Raw genomic sequence first — 19,882 nt, forward strand, 5'->3', positions numbered from 1 at the left:
ATTTATTTAAGTGTGTGTGTCACACATGCTTGTGTGCATACACAGACACACACACAGTGCCAGGGTGCATGAGTGGAGGTTAGAGTTATTTCTCTCTCTGAGCATGTGAGTCCTAGGACCAAACTCATATTGCAGGCTTGGGGCAGGGTTTTTTACCGACTGAACATTCTTGAAGGCCCATGGAAATACTTCTTTAAAGCTACTGCTATCCTAAACATGAAGTTTTAAGCTTAGACTAGGTAAGCGGTCTGTGTGGCATGAGGTTGCTTTGTGGAATATCTGAGATAGATTAGCAAAACTCAGTTACTTTGAGCATATGTAGTATTCAACTTAATTCTGAATTGGAGTAAGTACCCTGGGAGGTTTCTGAGCTCATACTGCTCATTGTGGCTGGAGCTGTGTGACAGGACAATATGGCGCTGCTGTTCCCATTACCCCAGTTTTCCCCTGGTTTACATGTGCACATAAACTTTTCTTCCAAAAACCATGCTTTCAACCTATTAGTTAGCATATAATATGTAACGTGGGTTTTTTATTAACAGTTTTCATAACTGTATGTGTTTTTTTCATTAGTTGAATCATCTTGCATGTAATTATTTCATACATGTGCATATATGTCAGCAGGATTCTTTACTAGAAGTGAGACTGTTAGTTTAAAATATGTATTTGGGATTATAACAGCTTTCTGTTTTTTAAAATAGTATCTCACTGTGTAGCTCTGGCTGCCTTAGAACTCACTTTGTAGACCAGGCTGGTCTGAAACTCACAAAGACATGATTGTATCTATGTCTCAAGTGCCGGGGTCAAAGGCTCATGCCACCGTATTTGGCCCCATGCTGTAGCTATTGACAAACTGACTTCTATGATGTCTGTACCAGATACTCTTCAGTAATAGCTGTATGCAAGTGCTTCTGTATCAATAGCCTTGATTAGTGATCATGTGATTAAGATGGAGTTTCTCCATTCTAAAGTTGTAGTTGTATGTATATCCCTTATCTTTTTGAATAGTTTTATTCTTTTTTTATATTTATTTATTTATAAGTATTCTGTCTGAGTATATGTCTGCGGGCCGGAAGAGGGCACCAGACCTCATTACAGATGGTTGTGAGCCACCATGTGGTTGCTGGGAATTGAACTCAGGACCTTTGGAAGAGCAGGCAAGGCTCTTAACTGCTGATCGTCTCTCCAGCCCAAAGGTTTTATTCTTTAACCCAGATGTAAGTTTAACTGGCTTCTCGCCTTAACTTCCTGACTCCTGAGATCTTAGACTCACACCTGTCTGGCCTTTGGGTGCATTTCTTTATCCAGGAATGCAAGTGACCTTCTTTTTCATTTCAGCTAAGTAACAAAAGATTATGCCTTAATTCATATTTCCCCCTGCAACATGTAAAGGAACTATAAAACAATTTTTTATTTATATTTAGAGTTGTTCCACAATGAATGCTATATTTCACTACTATTATGCTAAAATTAATCAAACACAGAAAAACTCCTAGCATTTTACCATCATGGCTTTTAGTCATAAAACTTACCGGATGATGATGATGATGAAGTCTATATGTGTTCTGTTTCTTTTTTCTTTTCCTTATTGTATTTTAGAGACGTTCTTATGTAGTCCAGGCTTGCCTTGAGCTCACGGAGAGCCAAAGATGCCCTCGAACACCTTCCCAGTCTTCCTGTCTCCATCTCCCAAACTGGCCCTTTTCTGTTTATTAAGTCTTCATTTCTTTGTTTTCTTTAGACTTCAGAAGCTGTTTGAATGCCCTTGGCAATCATTTGAGCCCTAAGAGAGCATGTTATTTATATTACAGAAAATGGGGCCCGACTGGGTCTGGCCTGATCGGGGATGGTCCTCTTTCCTATAACTGTGTCCATGTTCTGTATCCTGTGCCAAATAGTCTTTAGGCTTCCCTCTTCGGTGGATTCAAGATGATTATAACATTTCTATAGTATCCAGAGGCAGGAAAGCCAAGTATCCTTGTAGAGGGAAAAAAATCTTTTGCTGGAAACTTATCAACTGATGAATGTCTTCTTTAACAAAGAAAGGGAAACTTCAGGATTGTTCTAGACCAACAGAACCTACATTGGACCCATCCTGGAAGTGACTCTGAGCATTTATGAGTAAGGGGAGAAAAACTGAACAAAAAGAGGATTTTGTTTAAAAAGAGAAAAATCAAAAGAAATATATTCTCTGAATGAAATGTGATCTTGCCTATCCTGGAACTAACAAAGGGCTTCTTTGTAGGTTCATATCTTTTCCATGTGTGGGCTTAATTTCAAGCAAATGTGAGTTTACAGCATTAGAAATAGTATGCCATGAGTTTTTAAATTGCCCTTTAAAAATAAACAAGTGTGGTCTGGTATGTGGCTGGTAGGGTGGGCAGCACTGATTATTTTAAAAAATTAGTTGCTTATCTTTACTGAATACATTGTCATACACTTACCATATATTTCTTTGAAATGTGTTTGCATTTAGTTAATAGAGAGCATAGCATTTCTAGACCATCTCATCCTTAAGGGACACAAACCTACAAAGACTCCCTCCTCCCCACCCATGCTCTCTATCACTGAACTGTATACATCCATTTTGTCTGCTTGTTTTTATTACTCCTTCCTCTTCAGGCTCTTTATCTCTCCCTTCCCCTTTCCTCCCATCTAATTTCCTCTAAAATATTTTATATGTATTTGAGAAGCATCACACTCAAATTCCCCAGTAGAATTAGGTAGCTGCTGAACTCATTCCTGAATTTTGTTTTCTCACATTTGATGCTTTCATGGAAGATAGTGGATATTAAAAGAACCTTCCCTTTGATTGTGGGCAAGTCTTTTACTTACCTCTTACCCTGTCACAAGCATGGCAAATAAACTCTAATTTTGTTAGTTCTAGATAGAAAACAGCTGAGTTAGAATTGTCCACACATTGTCGGTATATTTTTAAGTTCATGATTATTTGTAGAACAGTTTTGTTTCTGTGTTTTTCAGAGTTGAAGGAAAAAGTTTTTATTCTCTTACCACAAGTTTTGAAGTTTAAAATGTATACTTTCCCTTTTGTTAATCTTGACTCCTTAAGTAACTCTTTATGTTCTGCTCGGGGAGCAAGCTTGCTTGTGATCTCAACACAGGAAGGGAGCCAGTCAGCTGGCAGTTTCCATCCAGTTTCTTGCTTAAGGGTTGGATGAACCAGATGGGCAACAGCCCAGACCTTAAGGTTGTAAAGAAACACCGGGATCTCCTCTTATCACAGGCCCTTTACTTGAAGTTCTTCCAGGGTGTGTAGAGTTGTGTGCCTATCTTTTTTGCATATTATTTACTTAAGAGGCTGTGTTTTAAACAGCAGAATGGATAGAAGGTGGCTTAAGCTGCTTGGCATTTATCTCCTTTTTAAAAAAAAACCCACAAGGATATAAAGAGTGGTTTTCTTTAATATAACATTCTGCTGAACATTACTGATCCTCTGTTGATGGTTTTCTGCTTGATTGCTTATTCAGTGATGCGTTTTTTTTTCTCCTGAAGCTGTCAAAATGACAAGCACTTTTCTCAGCCCTAATTGTAGAATGCCAGCATAATTGTGTCAGAACCATATGCTCATCTGATAGGCGGTTTTTCACCGTGGTGGTTGTTTTGTTTGTTTTTGGTTGTTGATTAGCAGAAACATTTTTTTACTTAGTATTTTTTTAATGATGGAGTTGGGCAATTCTAATTAAAGATTAATGAGCATTGCTATAGTTTGAGAAACATTAGTTTTGGTTCTGGCTTTGCCCATTTAGCTTGCTACCTTAGGCAAATCTGGCTTGCTAAATCTTTTCCCTTGCTGATAAAATAAGTATATTAAACTAGATAATTTAACAATACCCAGAAAATACTGAATAGTGTTTACAACCATTTGACGACAAGTCTGGGTGCTTGTGCTGTAAATGAAGGTAAGAGCCCAGCCTCTGTGGGCTTCCCATTTTAGTGGGAAATGGAACCCTGAATTTTTGGAACCACAGCACACAGCACTAAGTTTCCATGTTTCTGGGTGGTGCAGTAAGGGCCTATCCAGGTCTGAGATACTAAGAGTTACGAGCGTGGTAATTATGGCGAATGCATGTGTTGTAGTTGTCTTCTCTTGATGGTAGTGATTTGTTTAAGAAACCATCTTACAAATAAAGGAGGTGGTCTTAGGTTCAAGCTCTTGGAGCTATTTTAAGAATATGGTTATTTACATAGAACTACGCCTACCTTTATGGTTGACTATTCACTATTTATTAATTATTTTTATTGTCTCTGTCAGTCTGAGTGACACTGTCAGCTCCGGCGTTGTAAATACCGTGGTCACTGATATAGTTTGTGAGGCTCACCCTGTGCTTGGTTCTTCTGTGCTCGTTATTTATTTCCTTATTAGCAGTTTGTCTTCAGCTTCTGTCTATAGCTTGTGATCATATGGCCAAGTAATGACTTTCAAATATTATATGATAATATGTTTGGGTGGGGCAGAGGTATTTATGGTGAGTTGTAGGATATGCTCCATAATGTGTTCCGTAATTCTTTCCACAAACTGGCATGAATCTTTTCTAGGAGTAGACCAGGAGTTTTATGATTTACCAGGTAATTCATGGATGTTTTGTAGAACAGAAATTGCATGCCACCTGACATAGTGAACTTTTGCATATCACCTGATATAGTGGTCTCTTCCATGATTAAAATATGAACAGCTATTAATTAATTTGTTTAACCTAACAGTGGCAACTTTAGTTTTATGTTTCACTGCTTTTTTGAATATTTTGGCTAAAACCCAGCTTCAGTTGATTGTTTCTCACAGCCAGAGTAATTAGAGAGCCGATTTATTTCGGTTGGCTTATACAACTGTGGGGAGTTTTTCCTTTAACTTTACCTAGAGAGTTATTGAGATCTCAGAATGTAATTAGAAAATATATACTAGAAATCAGCTTTGTGTTATACATAACTAATGTCCATAATATTCTTAAATGGGTTTGTGAAAAAAGACATGATAAAGGAAAAAAGGTTTCCTGTGCAGTATAGGTCCAGTTGTGTTCTTGTTGGTAGGCATTTTGAATTGTAAATACGTAAGAATAGGAAATCATGTGTGTCTGGTAGTTAACTCTTCCCTCCTTTGTAGTTCTGCTTACAGACATATTACTGTCCTTTATCTTGCCATTTTACTGTATGTTTCTTCTGGCTGACATGGCTTTTCCCTGTCTTTTCCTTGGGTGAGGTGGTAGTAAGGGTTCTTCGTGGCATTCTATAATATTGAACAAAACTGGTTTCCAAGCTAATATTATTATTATTCTTGCTTATAGCTATCCATCCATGTGACCATAGCTTCCAGATAGCATCTCTAGTGCATATCTTGTCTGAATTTTTGGAACTGTCTTTCAAAGCCTGTTTTCTCTATTGGCTAGCTAGACATTTCCACAAATCTGTCAACCCAGCAAATTTCAAATCAAGTTATATGCCTTTACTAGCTCCTCCTTTCCTGAATATTGTCATGTTTCCATGGGTAACCTTCCCCACTCCCCCATTAAGTTCTGAGATTTGTTTTCTCTTTTTCCATGTTCAGAAGGTCTTCTGTCTTTCCCATAAGATTCAGTTCTTATCTCCTCCATGATTGCTTTGGCCTTAGTAAAGAAGCATATCTCCCAGATAGCTTGTACATCTTAGTCAGGTTGGGCTGTTGAAACAAGAATCTTATCACAATCTTAGTTCAAGTTTTTGACCTTTAGAACCACCTAATTTCAGGCTGTGTCCATGTGAAAGCTTGTATTGGGGCTTTCTTGTTAAACTAAACAGCATTCTACTATATTGAATACATAATGTGTTTTAAAGGGGTCCCTTGTGTGGTATGTGAATCTGCCTTAAAGCAGTTCATTGTACTTTAGTTTTCCTGTTAAAACTCTCTTCATGCCTGTACTGTTTAGAAAGCTAGCTGTGACATTACCCATTGGCTAGCGTGCCAGCACTGAGAACACTTTCTGGGAAAGGGAGCAGACGAGCTCGAGCTGGCCTCACCCACCCCCGGCCTGCTGTCTTTGTGGACTAGGTTTGCTGTACTTGAGAAGTCCCTCTTTGCTTGTGTAAAATTTAAACTAGTAGTTACTTTTAGAGTTAATTAAATCTTCTTTTATTAGTTGTGATGGGATAAATCATTAGTATATTTTTTCATTCTATAATATCTTTATTTAGTTTGGATTAGAACCTTTAAATGTTTTGCATGTGCATGTGTGTGTGTGTGCGCGCACACACACACACACACACACACACACACACACACACACACAGTATTTCAGCTTGAGTAGGGTAGAGACTTAGAGTTTTGATTTTTGGCTTTAATTGTTTCCTCAGAAGCTGAGCTTTTGGAAGGAATGGTGCTGGTGCATCACAGGATTTAACACCAGACAGAAAAGCAATCGTACAGTTTTGTGTCAATAAGTTTTTCGTTGCAGCTAAACACCCAGCATTTAAAGTTAGATCTTATACTACTTAACATTTTTGTAGAGTTTGGTTTTAATGTGTGAAGTTGTAGTGAAATGTATATCAATACTTGCTAATACTTCTGACAACATTTCCTTAATAAAGAATAAAGGCTGAGAATAAAAACAATCCTTAAACATTGGATTTTGTGTTAGTTGCTATATAACTAGTTCAAATCAAGTAAAAATAATCACTATCTTGAGTCTGGGTGATTTTGTGTTCCAGCATACAGTTACTCCACTGTGATGTGTGATTTGAGAGTTCTAACAGAGCAGCCTTCAGTTTGTGCTTCTGAGCCATCCTCCTTAACAGTGCCTTCGTCCTTTGCTCTGTCATTCCTCTCCCCACCCTGACTCCCCCTTTTGTCCTTTTGCCACCAGACTGCAAGTGAGAAAGTTTCTAAAATACTATTTTGTGTTTTTATGTTGTTGCAGTGTAAGCTGTAACCATGACTACTGAAGTTGGCTCCGCATCTGAAGTGAAGAAGGGCTCTGACCAGGCAGGAGCAGATGCACCTAAGGAGAAAGCTAAAGAAGTCACAGAAAATGAGCAGAATCAGTTATCTGAGCCAGAGGAGGAGAAAGGTTCCCAGCCAGGTCCTGCAGTTGAAAGCCAAAGTAGTCCCCGGCGCCGGAAAAGAGAGAAGGATCCATCTGAGAGCAGGGGTATTTCTCGGTTCATACCCCCATGGCTTAAGAAGCAGAAGTCTTATAACTTAGTAGTAGCCAAAGATGGAGGAGATAAAAAAGAACCTACCCAAGCTGATATGGAAGAACAGATCTTGAATAAAGAGGATTCCCTTCCTGAAGAAGAGAGTCGGGCCAAGGGCGATGCAGAAGAAATGGCTCAGAGGAAACACCTTGAGGTTAAGGTGGAGGTCAAGGAAGAAAAGTCTTCCTTGAAAAGCAGTGCTGAGGCCCAGGTGTGTTTGAGAAGTCTAGGAATGAGAACAGAGCTGCACAGGGGAAGGGGTCGAATTGTTTTAGTTTGTTTCCCATTCCTGTGTCCAGATACTGCCTCGACCTTGTGTATCTGGAATATAGAACTTGGATTATTGTATTGTAGTCTTCCCAGTGAATCTTTTTTAAATTATTCCCCAAACAGCAAAGCAAAAGAACACCAACCCAGCAACAGAACACAGACTCTCTTATGTGCCCGTTTTTTCTGATTGAGCAGTCTGTCAGACCCTCTCACCTCTTCAGTGAAATCCATGCTCTTTTATTTATCTTTATTTATATATTTAGTTGAGAGTAAGAAGTGGATTGTATATGTTTTGTTTGTGTTTGGAAGTGTAGGTTTTCCTGTGGTTTAAGCTTTTAGAAATTTTGTTATCTCAGTGCTACTTGTAGTATAATACTGGGATATAGCTTCTTTTATTTATTCATTTAATGCCCGAATAACTAACCTGGCAAAATGAAGGACAGAAAATACTCTTTCTTGCGTAATTTTTGAGTCTTAAAAGGCTTAAATTTAAAATGATTAGATGTATGATCATAATTCCCATTAAATATTCTCCTTGGGGCCAAGGATGTATCTAGAGTGATTGCCTACCACATTCAGAACCCTGAACAAGTTACCAGCACTAAAGAGAAAAGTAAATTTTGATTCTTTTTCCTATGTTGTCTTCTATAAGTTGGTTAACTTTAATGTGAACTTAATTTTTTTCTTGGTAGCCTGCTGAAGAAGTAAGGAAGGACAGAGAAGAGGAAAAGATAAAGGAAACCCAGGAAGACAAAATGGAAGGAGAGGCAGCAAATAGGGAGACCAAGGAAGTACAGACCAGTGAGCTGAAAGTAGAGGTGGTTTCTCAGAAAGCTGCCAAGAAGACCAAGGCTGTCCTGGCCAAAGTGACCCTCCTAGATGGCACCGAATACAGCTGTGACCTTGAGGTGAGGCAGGAATTGAGCTGAGCGTCCTCTCAGTAGGTGGAATGAAGGTATTCTGCTCTGTGGCATCATGGCACAGGGAACACATTTCTTGTTGCATCAAGTTCCTATAGGCCAGTATGTTTACTTCCTTTTAAACACAATAACGACTATGTGGAAGAGTCATCATTTGCTTTTCACACAGCGCTTCTTGACCAGGGTGGAGTGGGAATGAGGTTGTGCTGTGTGCTCACTGCTTGTGTGGTGTGTGTCTGTTCTGAATGACCAGCTCTGACTGTTACCTTGATAGGATGTCTTGCTGGAGAAAGGATAGTTATAAGTTGATTTTTAAAATAATGAAATTTTAGCAGTGAACTCTTATCCTGAGAAAGAGAATGATGTAAACCTAGGTCATTAATTTTGTTTATGATTTGTAAAACAGATAATTTATTAGCACCGGGTTCTTAGGATTTGTCTTAGCTTATTTATTTTCAGAGTAACATTTACTCCCATGGTGTACACTAATATGTCCACTGAAATACTTTGAATGGATCGTCATGTTTCATGTACAACGTCATTCTCAGTGGTACTGTGGGCATATAAAAGCTTAGACTCAGTAACTGCCAGGTGGTAGAGGAGCCAGCTTGCAGCTTTGCTACCTTGGTCCTGGAGTTTGTGAACAGGCCTGCAGGGTTGCAGTTTTGTCTGTCTCAGAGGTGTCTTATCTTTTTTACTCCCTTTAGTCTTCTGTAGATGATTTAAAAAATACACCAATTTCCCGGCATTCATATTTAACAGCTTGATAAACACATCTGTGGCTATCTAGTTGAACAATGGTTTTATTATATTTGATATTTGGGTGTATTACATTGCCAAGTGAAGATACTCGCTGAGCATTTATAGTTCTTTCCTTTATCTTTCTGTATTCTGTCTAGACCCTCGAGTCACCAAGTGTGTAATTGTTCTGATACTTGAGGCATTTCAAAAATAGAGTAGCAAAGAATGAAAAATCCTTGTCTTAGTTGTTTCTTGGTGTTATAGCAAAAATCTTTAGGAAAGATAATTTTTTGTTTTGTTTTTTTTGAGACAGGGTTTCTCCATAGCTTTGGAACCTGTCCTGGAACTAGCTCTTATAGACCAGCTGACCTTGAACTCACAGAGATCCCCCTCCCTCTGCCTCCTGAGTGCTGGGATTAAAGGTGTGCACTGCCACCACCCGGCCAGGAAAAGTAATTTTTTAAAGAATAGATTCCAGTAGTTCTCGACCTGTAGGTTATGACCCCTTTGGGGTTTCATACCAGATATCCTGCATATCAGATATTTATGTAATGATTCATAACAGTAGCAAAATTACAGTTATAAAGTAGCAGTGAAATGATTTTATGGGTGTGGGTCATTACAACACGAGAAACTGTATTGATAGGTCACAACATTAGGAAGGTTGAGAACCACTGGAGTAGACTGAGAAATACATGAACAGGGTGTCAGTAGAGCAGTCTGTGAGGAGGAGCTGCTTTCTGTCTCCATGATGGCACCTTCATACTAATCTCTCATGTGCTGCAAGGAGTGTATCTGTGTTTCTGCATGGTAGAAGGAACCTAGCAGCTCCTTATACCTTTGTGTGAGGGCACTAAGGTGATTCATGAATATGGAGCCATCGTGATTTCAGAGGCTGTACCTCTTACTATCACAGCTCAGACTGCCGACATCAGCTTAAACAGAGAGAACCTCAAGCATATCCACTAAAACTAGGAATAAGACAAGGGTGTCCCCTCTCTCTATACCTATTCAGTATCATGCTTGAAGTCTTAGCTAGAACAGTAAGACAACTGAAGGAGATCAAGGTACAAATAGGAAAGGAAGAAGTTGAAGGGTTTTTTGTGTGTGTAGATGATAAGATTTTATGTACATAAACGATCCTAAAAACTCCACCAGGATACTTGTATAACAAACAGCTTCAGTAAAGTATTAGGATACAGAAATGTTGTAGGGAGCTGCGGACTGCGTTCCTGCCGCCCCCGGCTCCTGGCCGCCAGCTAACTTATGCCCCGAAATAACAACATACAAATTGTATTCTTTTAAACACTGCCTGGCCCATTATATCTAGCCTCTTCTAGGCTAATTCTCACATATTAATTTAGCCCATTTCTAATAATCTGTGTAGCACCACTAGGTGCACTTACCGGGAAAGATTCAGCATGTCTGACCTGGCGGCTTGCTTCATCACATCTGGCTCTGAGAGGAGCTGCATGATTTCTGAGCTCACTTCCTCTTCCTCCCAGCATTCTGTTCTGTTTACTCAGCCTATCTAAATTCTGCCCTATCAGATGGGCCAAGGCAGTTTCTTTATTAGCCAGTGACCTTCTTCCATCACAGAAGCAACACAAAGAATATTTTTCTTTTTTCTTGATTGTATATTGTTGCAAATTTGCTGTTTTAACTTTTTTTCTCCAAACCAACAAAGTTTATTCACCATTTCTTTTTATTTTCTGTTTTGAAACATTTTACTTTTCTTTGAAGTTTTTCATAGTTATGATTTAAAATTTTAAATGTGTGAGTATACACATGGATGAGTTATGGATACAATCTTTTCTTCTTTCCAGATAGTAGTTTTTTGTTACATTGTGCTCAGTATGTGGTCTACAGTGGAGGTTCTATTGTATTAAGAGAGGTTCTATTGTATTAAGAGTTCCTTGGAAGCAGAGTGTCCAGTCAGCATATCTTTCTGAGTTTGCTAAGGTTGGCATCCTTCTTTTTCCTTTTCTTGTTTTGTTTTCTTGAGACAGCGTTTCTCTGTAGCGATGGAGCCTGTCCTGGAGCTAGCTCTTGTAGACCATGCTAGCCTTGAACTCACAGAGATCCCCCTGCCTCTGCCTCCCGAGTGCTGCTGCACAGTGGCATTCTTTTCTTTATATAAAGTTTTGGATCTGTCCTTGATCAGATTAAGTCTTCTTTGTTGTCTGTGCTGTTTAAGTGCTTTGATTATTGGTTTCTAAGTTTGTTAAAATGGCTCTGGAATGGTCTCTTTGGTAATTTGCCTTAGTATTCCTGTAAATTTATATTTCCTAAAATCTTAGGCTAGATTATTAGGCTGTTCAAAATTATATATTCTTGCATAGTTTTTCTTATTTCTTTATTAAACTTTAAATTCCTTTTGTTTGGTAATAGTATTACTGTAGTAGCTTTATTTTGGTTAGAAATTAACTGGTCCACCTTCTGCCATTTCTTTTAATTTTGAAGTGACTTTCTTTTAAAAATTACAGTCTGTCTTGTAAATGGTGAATTTGCATAAGTTTTTAATCATAGTACCAGTATATGTGATTGAATCCTACCTTGGGTTATTTATCTCTTTGCTTGCTACCCTTTTTCTTTGCTCTACTTTTGGGATTGTCTATACTATACAGACACACTGATTTGAAGTTTGCTCCTTTGTGCTTACCCCCCTCTCGTCTTCTTTAGTGTATATTTATTAGCTCTGTGATCTCATTTTAGAATACTACAAAGTAAAAGTGTATCTGGTAGTCTTCTGTGATAGATTCTGTATCTCAGGGAATCGGTTGTATTGCCCAACTATTGTAGAGCTGAAGTAGTATCCAGGGATAGAAGCTGCAACTTAGTTCTTTAATTCACCAAGAATTAAATGTGTTAGAGAAATATTAAGAATCTTGTAATTTTATGAGTCTTACTTTACATTCTCTCTCTCTCTTTTCTTTCTTTTTTCTTTTTTTTTTTTTTTTTTGATTTTCGAGACAGGGTTTCTCCGTAGCTTTTTGGTTCCTGTCCTGGAACTAGCTCTTGTAGACCACGCTGGCCTCGAACTCACAGAGATCCGTCTGCCTCTGCCTCCCGAGTGCTGGGATTAAAGGTGTGCACCACCACCGCTCGGCACATTCTCTCTTTTTTAAATATGGGATTGTTTAACATGTTTTTGAACAAAAGCATTTTAAGAACAAACTTTTGCAGTCAGTATATCATAAATCACCATTATAGCAATTGTGTTGAGTGATTATCTTACTCTTCAAGTACAAAGCAAAACAGAGTTGAATAGATGCTCCGGACTCTATCCTGCAGAAGATATCATGCACCAACAGCTCACTTGAGCTCTGAGCAGGGACTTTAATATCTGAACATAGAGTGTAATTCGTCACATTCTATTAGATGTTGGAGCAGTGCAGAGGTTATGAGTAGGATTCCTTTGTAATTAATGTCTCTTTCATCTAATTTTTGTTGTGGTGGTTCTTTGGTTGCTTGGTAACATTAATTTGGGTCTACTTCTCATCAGACCTGCTCTATTTCCTCTTCATCAGTGGAGCCCAGAGGTTGATGAGCCGTGGTTGGGTAAGCTCATGCTTTCCTGTCTAATGCTGGCCTAGACACTCGGCTGATGTGCTGATGGTGCTTATCTGTGTTTCTGGAGATCCACGCCGGAAACAAGTGTCTGAGTGCCATTTGAGGAAGTAGGTGTGGGAAACTGTAGCTATTAATGAACTTTTGAGCATTGAAAAAGGCACATACAATGTAAGGCATATGCTTTTTTGGCTTGGGAGAACTGTCAGTAAAGTTGTATTTCTCTTACGGTTTTCCAGATGAATATAGTTCTTCTTTCATTTCTGTATATACTTGTGTTAATTTTCAGTTACCCTTAGATTATTTGATATGCACAGTAAAGACCTAATGATTTTTACTTGGGGCATCAACAGTGAGTGGTAGAGGGGAACCATTAGAAAACTGATCATTAGCTTGGCTTGGCTCCTTTAATACCAGCACTCTGGGAGGCAGAGACAGGTGGATCAAGTGTGAGGCAGGCCTGGTCTACAGAGTTAATTCTGGGATGACCAGGACTTCACAGAGAAATGCTATCTTAAAAAACAAATATTAAAAGAAAATCAGCCACTGCAGAAACTCATGAAGAGGTGGAATGTTTAGATTCATGAGTTTTTTATGGAATAGATTGAAGTTTTGGAAGACCTCAATTACCAGTATAAGATTAAAACTGAGCAAAGGCCAATATGCCGTTTAAAATTAGGAACGTGTTAGCTGTGTTGTTGCAGTAACCATGTTTTGAGGTTGTCACAAATTCACTGCATTGGTTAGCATATTTTTATAGGTGACAGTTTAATCTGTTGCCTTTATAATATTGGGTCAGTTTGGCAAGTTCTTGTTTGTATTACTTATAAGTGTTTTTGTCAACAAAGAACCCACCTTTAACTATGTGATGTAAGTGTTACTGTATAATACTGAATGTTTTTTAATGCTAGGAAACATAATTCTGCGAGTTTTTTTTGTCTTATCTAAACATTTCTGCTACCTAGGTCACTGTATACATAGGTAGAATTAATGTGTTCATATATATTATTATTTTTACTGGTTTGTAAATATATATAACATTTTTATGTCTATATACCCATCAATATCCATTCTTTTGTGACATGTATGCATGTAAACATACATACTTTTTTTTTTTTATTAAAGATGGGCTTAAGTTACTAAGGATGGCCTCAGACTCATGAGCTGAAGATGTCATGTCCTCATCCCTCAGCTTTCCTGAGTAGCTGAGATTGTAGACAAACATGTGACTTCCCCTTACTTTTTTTTTGGCTTTCTGTTTCAAAAGAAATTTTTTTTTCTCCCAGGGACGACCTGAACCCGTTCCTTCTGCTCTTGAGCCTTAGGAACTTGATAAAGACAACTAACTGTCAAGTAAACTGGTTTTCAGGACCTGTAGGTGGAGTTTCCCTGTCCTGCAGTTGCTCTCAAATAATCACTCAGAAGCTTAATATTAATTAGAAATGTTGAGCCAATAGCTCAGGCTTGTTACTAGTTAACTTGTACACTTAAATTAACGCATATTTCTTACCTATGCTTTGCTTCATGGATTGGTACTCCCACTACAGGGTGCCCATCTTGCTCTCTCTGTGTCTGCTGACCACTCTCTTACTGCGCCCTTCTTCATCCCAGTATCCTCAGTTTTCTTGTCCTGCCTAACTCTGTCCTGCCTTGCTATAGGCCCGTCGACTGCTTTATTAATTAATGAGAGTAGTACATATTCACAGTGTAGAGAAGGATATTCCACAGTGAAAATCTTTTTGTCGTCATTGAAGTTGGTGTTCTTCTGAGGAAGGACAGTGCAGGTGAAGATTAACAGGGTAAAAGAATGCTTCAGACATTTGCCAGCCTCCCAGAGGTGGAGGTGACAAGTAGATTGGCTAGTGGTGCATTGTTAATGAGGGTTATAGTTAAGCTAAAAAATTGACTGTGGAAATGGCTTGATTGTCATGCTCTCTCTGGCTTATGAATCAATAATTTATTATGACTTCATGCATTTCATTTTATCCAGAACTTAGTATATTTTCATAATTTTGTTTCAGATTGTTAAGGCCCTTTTTGTTATTGTTCATGAAAGTTGCTATTTATGTTTTATTTTATCATCTGTTGATAAATTTAATCATATACTTGTATTTTAAATCTTTTGAGGATTATTATTATTAGTGTTTTTGAGAAAGTCTCAAAGTGTATTTAGCCCTGGTTGGCCCAGAACTCTCCATGTAGAGGTTTACCTGCCTCTACCTCTAGGATGTTGAGATGAAAGGTATGTACCATCCTATAACAATATCCAGTGAGGATTGTTATTTTTTCTAATGAAGGTTATATCAACTTTTATCTTATTAAGTTATTTAAGTGATATATGACAACCTAGTTTGGTACTAGAGCTCAGTTACGAGGAATATTAGGGTTGTCTGAACTCTGCATGCTGGCTCCAGACACTTGGCTGTAGGACTCTCTGTGATGCTGCTGTTGAAGTCATTTACACACTTGGTGTGCTAAAACAGCGGGTTCTTTCCTCTAAGGAAAAGTACAGTAAGGTTTATTTGAAGTCATGAGTCTAGCCAGGAGATTGTTTACTTTCCTGGTGACTCTTTATATGTCTTGGACAAGTAGCTTCCTGCCTTTTCTTCTATTCTCAGATTGCAAAGTAAGAATGAAAACATTGGCTTCCTTTATTTCTAGGATTGAGCTGGGTTTTCTAGCGTTTGCAAATCTGTATATATGTTTTAGAGTTGGAAAATTAGTGTGGACGTTCAGGAAACTTTTGAAACGCGAGTACATGTGCATTCTGAGTAAAGGCTCACATTTTCCTCTGGCATCTGCGAGTTTTTCCCACATGTTGATTTTGTCTGAGAATTGAAGGCATTGTTGTAACCCACACAGGAATGTCATAACCATTTTCCCTAAGGCAATCAGAATGCAAGCTCTCAACAGCAGTGTTCTGTGGTGAAAGTATTCATCAGAAAGCAGAGAATGTGTCAAGGTCCCCAGGCTGCCTTTGTACTGATTTTGGATCTAAAAAATCCTATTTGGTATCCTTGTTTTCTGAAGTGGTATGTGTTTTTGTCTATGTTTGTCTCCCCAGGTTTGTTTTCAGACTACCGTTGTGACACTTACAGGTTGATACAGTTACATCTATTCAGTTATCCACATACTTTTGGAGGATCTAGAAGTTGTGATACTCCATAAAATCCCACATAGAAGCGGGGGTGGAGTGGGAAGGAGAGAGGAGACAGAGGTGTGTGTGTGTGTGTGTGTGTGTGTGTGTGTGTGTGTATTGAAACTGAGAATAATTTATGTGCAAATTTAAAATTTCAGTGATTAGATCCAAATGTAGTATCTCTGACCAACTCTCTACTCCTTTAGATTAACAAAAGCATTTAATTAAGGTGACAGTTTTGTCCAAGGACTTGATTTTTAAAGTGGGTAAAGCTGTCATGCCATGACTAAGAACATGAAGTTTTTAGTCCCACTTGAAGAAGCTGTAGAACTTAGAGCTGTGGGAGCCGGCCTGGCCTCGTAAGCAGGTCACTTTGTAGTTGGTCACTCAAGCTTTCTGCGCCCTCCCTGGACATACAGAGATCTCATCCTGCACTTCCCAAGTTGTCTATTCTCCTCCACGTTTCTGGTTATATAATCTGTCTTTTGTGTTCTTCATCTACATGACTCCTCGGGGGCTTACAATGTGTGACTAGAATCCAGCTCAGAGTGTTTTCTCTTCCTGTGAACCTGTTTGTCTGTTGGTTTGTTTGTCACGCAGTGTCCTGTGAAAGACTCTCCAGTGCTACTGAACCGCCGCTGAGCTCTTGTTGATTCTTCTTTCACCTAAGTCTGCTTCCTTTTCCCCTTCAGAACGAAAATGTAAGACTTTGCCTAAGTCATGGCTCCTAGAAACTAATTATTTCCATTTACTTTCTTGTACATTTATATACTTAAAAATATTTCAAGACAGGGTTTCTCCCTGTGGCTCTCTGGCTGTCTTGGAACTTGCTCTGGCTCTGTGGCCCAGGCTTGCCTAGAACTCAAATCTACCTTCTTTTGCCTCTAGAGGGATTAAAGGTATGTGCCACCACATGTGCCTACATTTGTATGTTTTTATCCTTCTTTCCTAAGATACCTTGATTACATTTTCTTTTTTGTGTTCCTAATCTGTTTTTTCCTTCTGCCCCACCTCCCTATGAATGTGCTTTTTAAATGCTTAGGAACAGTTGACTGACTTGTAGAAATTCTTCAAGGCCTTAATGAGTGAAAACAGGTTCATTATGTTTCTGAAAAGGGTTGGTCAAGTTCACAAGTTCAAGAGTAAGAGCACGCTACAGAGATGAGCCCCCAGGAATTGGCAGCCTGGAGAGAAATGTGCACTCCAGTAGTTGGGAGTTCTTTGCTTTCCTTGAAGTAAATTGCTGACTGGGTTGGGCTTGAAAAGGTGAATTTATTATGATTCCTATCTTTAATAATGTTTCCTCTTGAAAGGATGGTTTGAATTTTGAATAGTAATGGAAATTCTTTCCTCTCTTGGTTTCAAAATACCAGGGTTGGTTTTCTTCCTCTGAATCAATAGTATTTTGAAAGCAATAAACTTAACATTTGAAAGGCACTTGTAGCTGTGAGTAATCTTCACCTCTTTTCTTACTGATCTTCCTCCCAGGCACTGAGACTAGGTGGTTAGCATTCAGTAGATTTTAACTGTACCCACCTGTTGGTAGTGAATGAAAAAAAGAGAAGAGGAGGATTTGACTGCTCCTAGGTGTGGTGGTGGAGAAGGTTTATTGTAGATCAGAGGGAGAGCCGAGCCAGAGTCAAGGACATCTGGACTGAGTCCAGAGTGATCCTGACCCTGAGTCTGGCTCTGTAAGAAGATAGCAGAGGGGAGAGGGGCTAACCAGGAGAGTAAAGGGTAGACAAAAAGACTGAGTAACCAAAATGTCTGGATTATATAGGGAAGAGGCACAGCAGGAGGGCAGGGTATGCCAGCCATACCCTCTAACTAACCGCTAAAGACTGAGGGATGCTGGGAGAACCTGGATGGTGGCCAGGCCCACTTTGCTATGTTAGGCACCTCAGTTACCTTTGGTCCTTGGTTTGAGACCTAACAAGTAGCTGAACAGGAACGAGTCTTTGGGTTGTTTCCTCTTTAGACAGTGAAGGACTATGTAAGTTGCTGTGGGAGACAGAGGTCCAGAATACAGTTGGGAAAGTCTGCATAGGCATGTTTTTCTCTCTCTAGTACAGGAATTAAAAAACTATTGAGGCTTTCTTTTAATCACAGTGCCACAAATATGCACAACTAAACCCCAAGCTTTCGCTAAGATTTATCAGATGAAGTGGTAAGATGCAGTCTTCCACGTAACAACAGAATGTGTTAGGGAAGATACGTGCTTACTTTACTTATACAAAGCTACATTAAGATCTCTTAGTATAAGAGTCTACTAAAAAATAACCTATACCATACACTGTCAGCTTTTGTCCACTGGCTTTATGGGACCAGTGTTGCCATTTTTTTAAAAATATTTATTTATTTAGTATGTATACAATGTTCTATCTGTGTGTATGCCTGCAGGCCAGAAGAGGGCACGAGACCTCATTACAGATGGTTGTGAGCCACCATGTGGTTGCTGGGAATTGAACTCAGGACCTTTGGAAGAACAGGCAATGCTCTTAACCGCTGAGCCATCTCTCCAGCCCCCCAGTGTTGCCATTTTTGAGCTAGGCGTGCTTCTCTTGACTGGCTTTAACTAGCGCTAGTCCTGTCGTTCAAAGTCACAGAATATATCACTTGTAAATAAGTGTATCGTTAAGTTCAGTTCTCAGCTATGCTAATCTTACTGAGAGGTACTTTACCATCTATGGGAGAGGTTGTGAAGAGAGAAATGCTGATTCACCTCCTACCCTTCGAGTCTGTTTTCTGAAGTTTTTCTCTTGTGAATTCTGGTGGGTGTGGTGGTGGTGGTGGTTGAGTGAGAGAATGTGTGTGTGCATTTGTATACTTCCATAGCCACATATACTGTATTTAATAGTGAGAGAGTGTGTGTGTGCATTTGTATACTTCCGTAGCCACATATACTGTATTTAATAGTTTGTGTAGGAATCAGTGCTAAATGTGTGTTTTCAATTCTAAGTCTTAGTTTCAGTAACATTTTCTATAGTGAGTATATTTTATTACAGGACTAAAATAAACTTGTGGATCCTTACCTTGAATGTAAATACATATTAAATAAAGTTAGTATAATAAAAATCTTTTAAGACATTTTATTAGTTCTGGCAGTTTCATGACTTCAATTTTGAAACTGTTGATGGTTTTCCTAAATGGTTTTATAAGTGTTTATGTCCTTTCATTATTCTCACAGGTGTCTGGATAATTACTTTATTTTGCATGTATGTATGGGTAGAGTAGAGGTTTGCTATAGGAAATGAAAGGATGGAAATACTATTCTGTTTAAGATTTAATTTTTTTATTTTTGTTTTTCTTGCAAATCTGGTTGTTCATGATCATCTAAAAGAGGTTGGCTCCCATGACTTCCACAGATCCCCAGAATTACACAACATAAAATCCTTTCTGTAAAATGACCTAGTATTTATATGTAGCTATGTATATCGTCCTGTATACTTTAACTCACTGCCAGATCATTTAGAACTATAATACAATGATGATACTGTTTAAGTAGTTAGTGTATTGTATTGCTTTGAGAATGACAAGTAAAAAAGTACATGTCAGATTTTTTTTTTTCCTCTCCAAATAGAACATTACTGGAGGCATCTCAACTTGGAGGAATATTTTGAGTACTTAGAATAACCTTTTCAAACTTAGTTTTTATCAATGGTCAGGAAAACACAAGTGACTCACTCACTTGTAGAATTATGTATGTTCTAATCATATACAAAGAGGTCATTGGCTCCAGTTTCTTTTTGCCAGAATGTAAATGAACTTGGGAAACAGATTTGAGGACAGGTGACTCAGATTGGTAGGAAAAGAATTCAGACAGTCATGCTCTGAGGCCAACTCTTTGCTCCTGCAATGGCTTTAGTTGATTTCCTCCACCCCACAACAGTGTATGGGGTCTGTTTGCTCCGTGCATACCTTTGTTCCTTGGCCTTTGCTATTTGCACAGTGTAGTTTAGAGTGAGTGCAAAATGCATAGCTCTGGGCCAGCAATGTATGGATTGCATTGTGTACTTCCCATCACTGGCTTCTTGGCACACAATAAGGGCACTGTGGAGGG

The 19,882-nt window shown here is 38.7% G+C and overlaps 1 protein-coding gene across 21 annotated transcripts in view; it reads left to right on the forward strand.

The window, feature by feature from the left end:
• Epb41l2 (erythrocyte membrane protein band 4.1 like 2) overlaps positions 1 to 19,882 on the forward strand; it is a 173,190-nt gene that overhangs the window by 80,980 nt on the left and 72,328 nt on the right. For all 21 annotated transcript variants that reach the window (XR_005974541.1, XM_041654326.1, XM_041654330.1 and 18 more), the window contains 2 exons: positions 6,906 to 7,393; positions 8,145 to 8,360. Coding sequence is in view for 20 of the 21 variants with exons in the window: in XM_041654326.1 (XP_041510260.1) it covers positions 6,920 to 7,393; positions 8,145 to 8,360 (690 nt within the window). In the remaining variant the exon portion in view is untranslated. The remainder of the gene's footprint in view (positions 1 to 6,905; positions 7,394 to 8,144; positions 8,361 to 19,882) is intronic.

This window comes from Microtus oregoni, unplaced genomic scaffold (genome assembly GCF_018167655.1).
Source record: "Microtus oregoni isolate MIOR12 unplaced genomic scaffold, Mior012 000006F_ref0000085, whole genome shotgun sequence".
Classification (NCBI taxonomy): Eukaryota; Metazoa; Chordata; class Mammalia; order Rodentia; family Cricetidae; genus Microtus; species Microtus oregoni.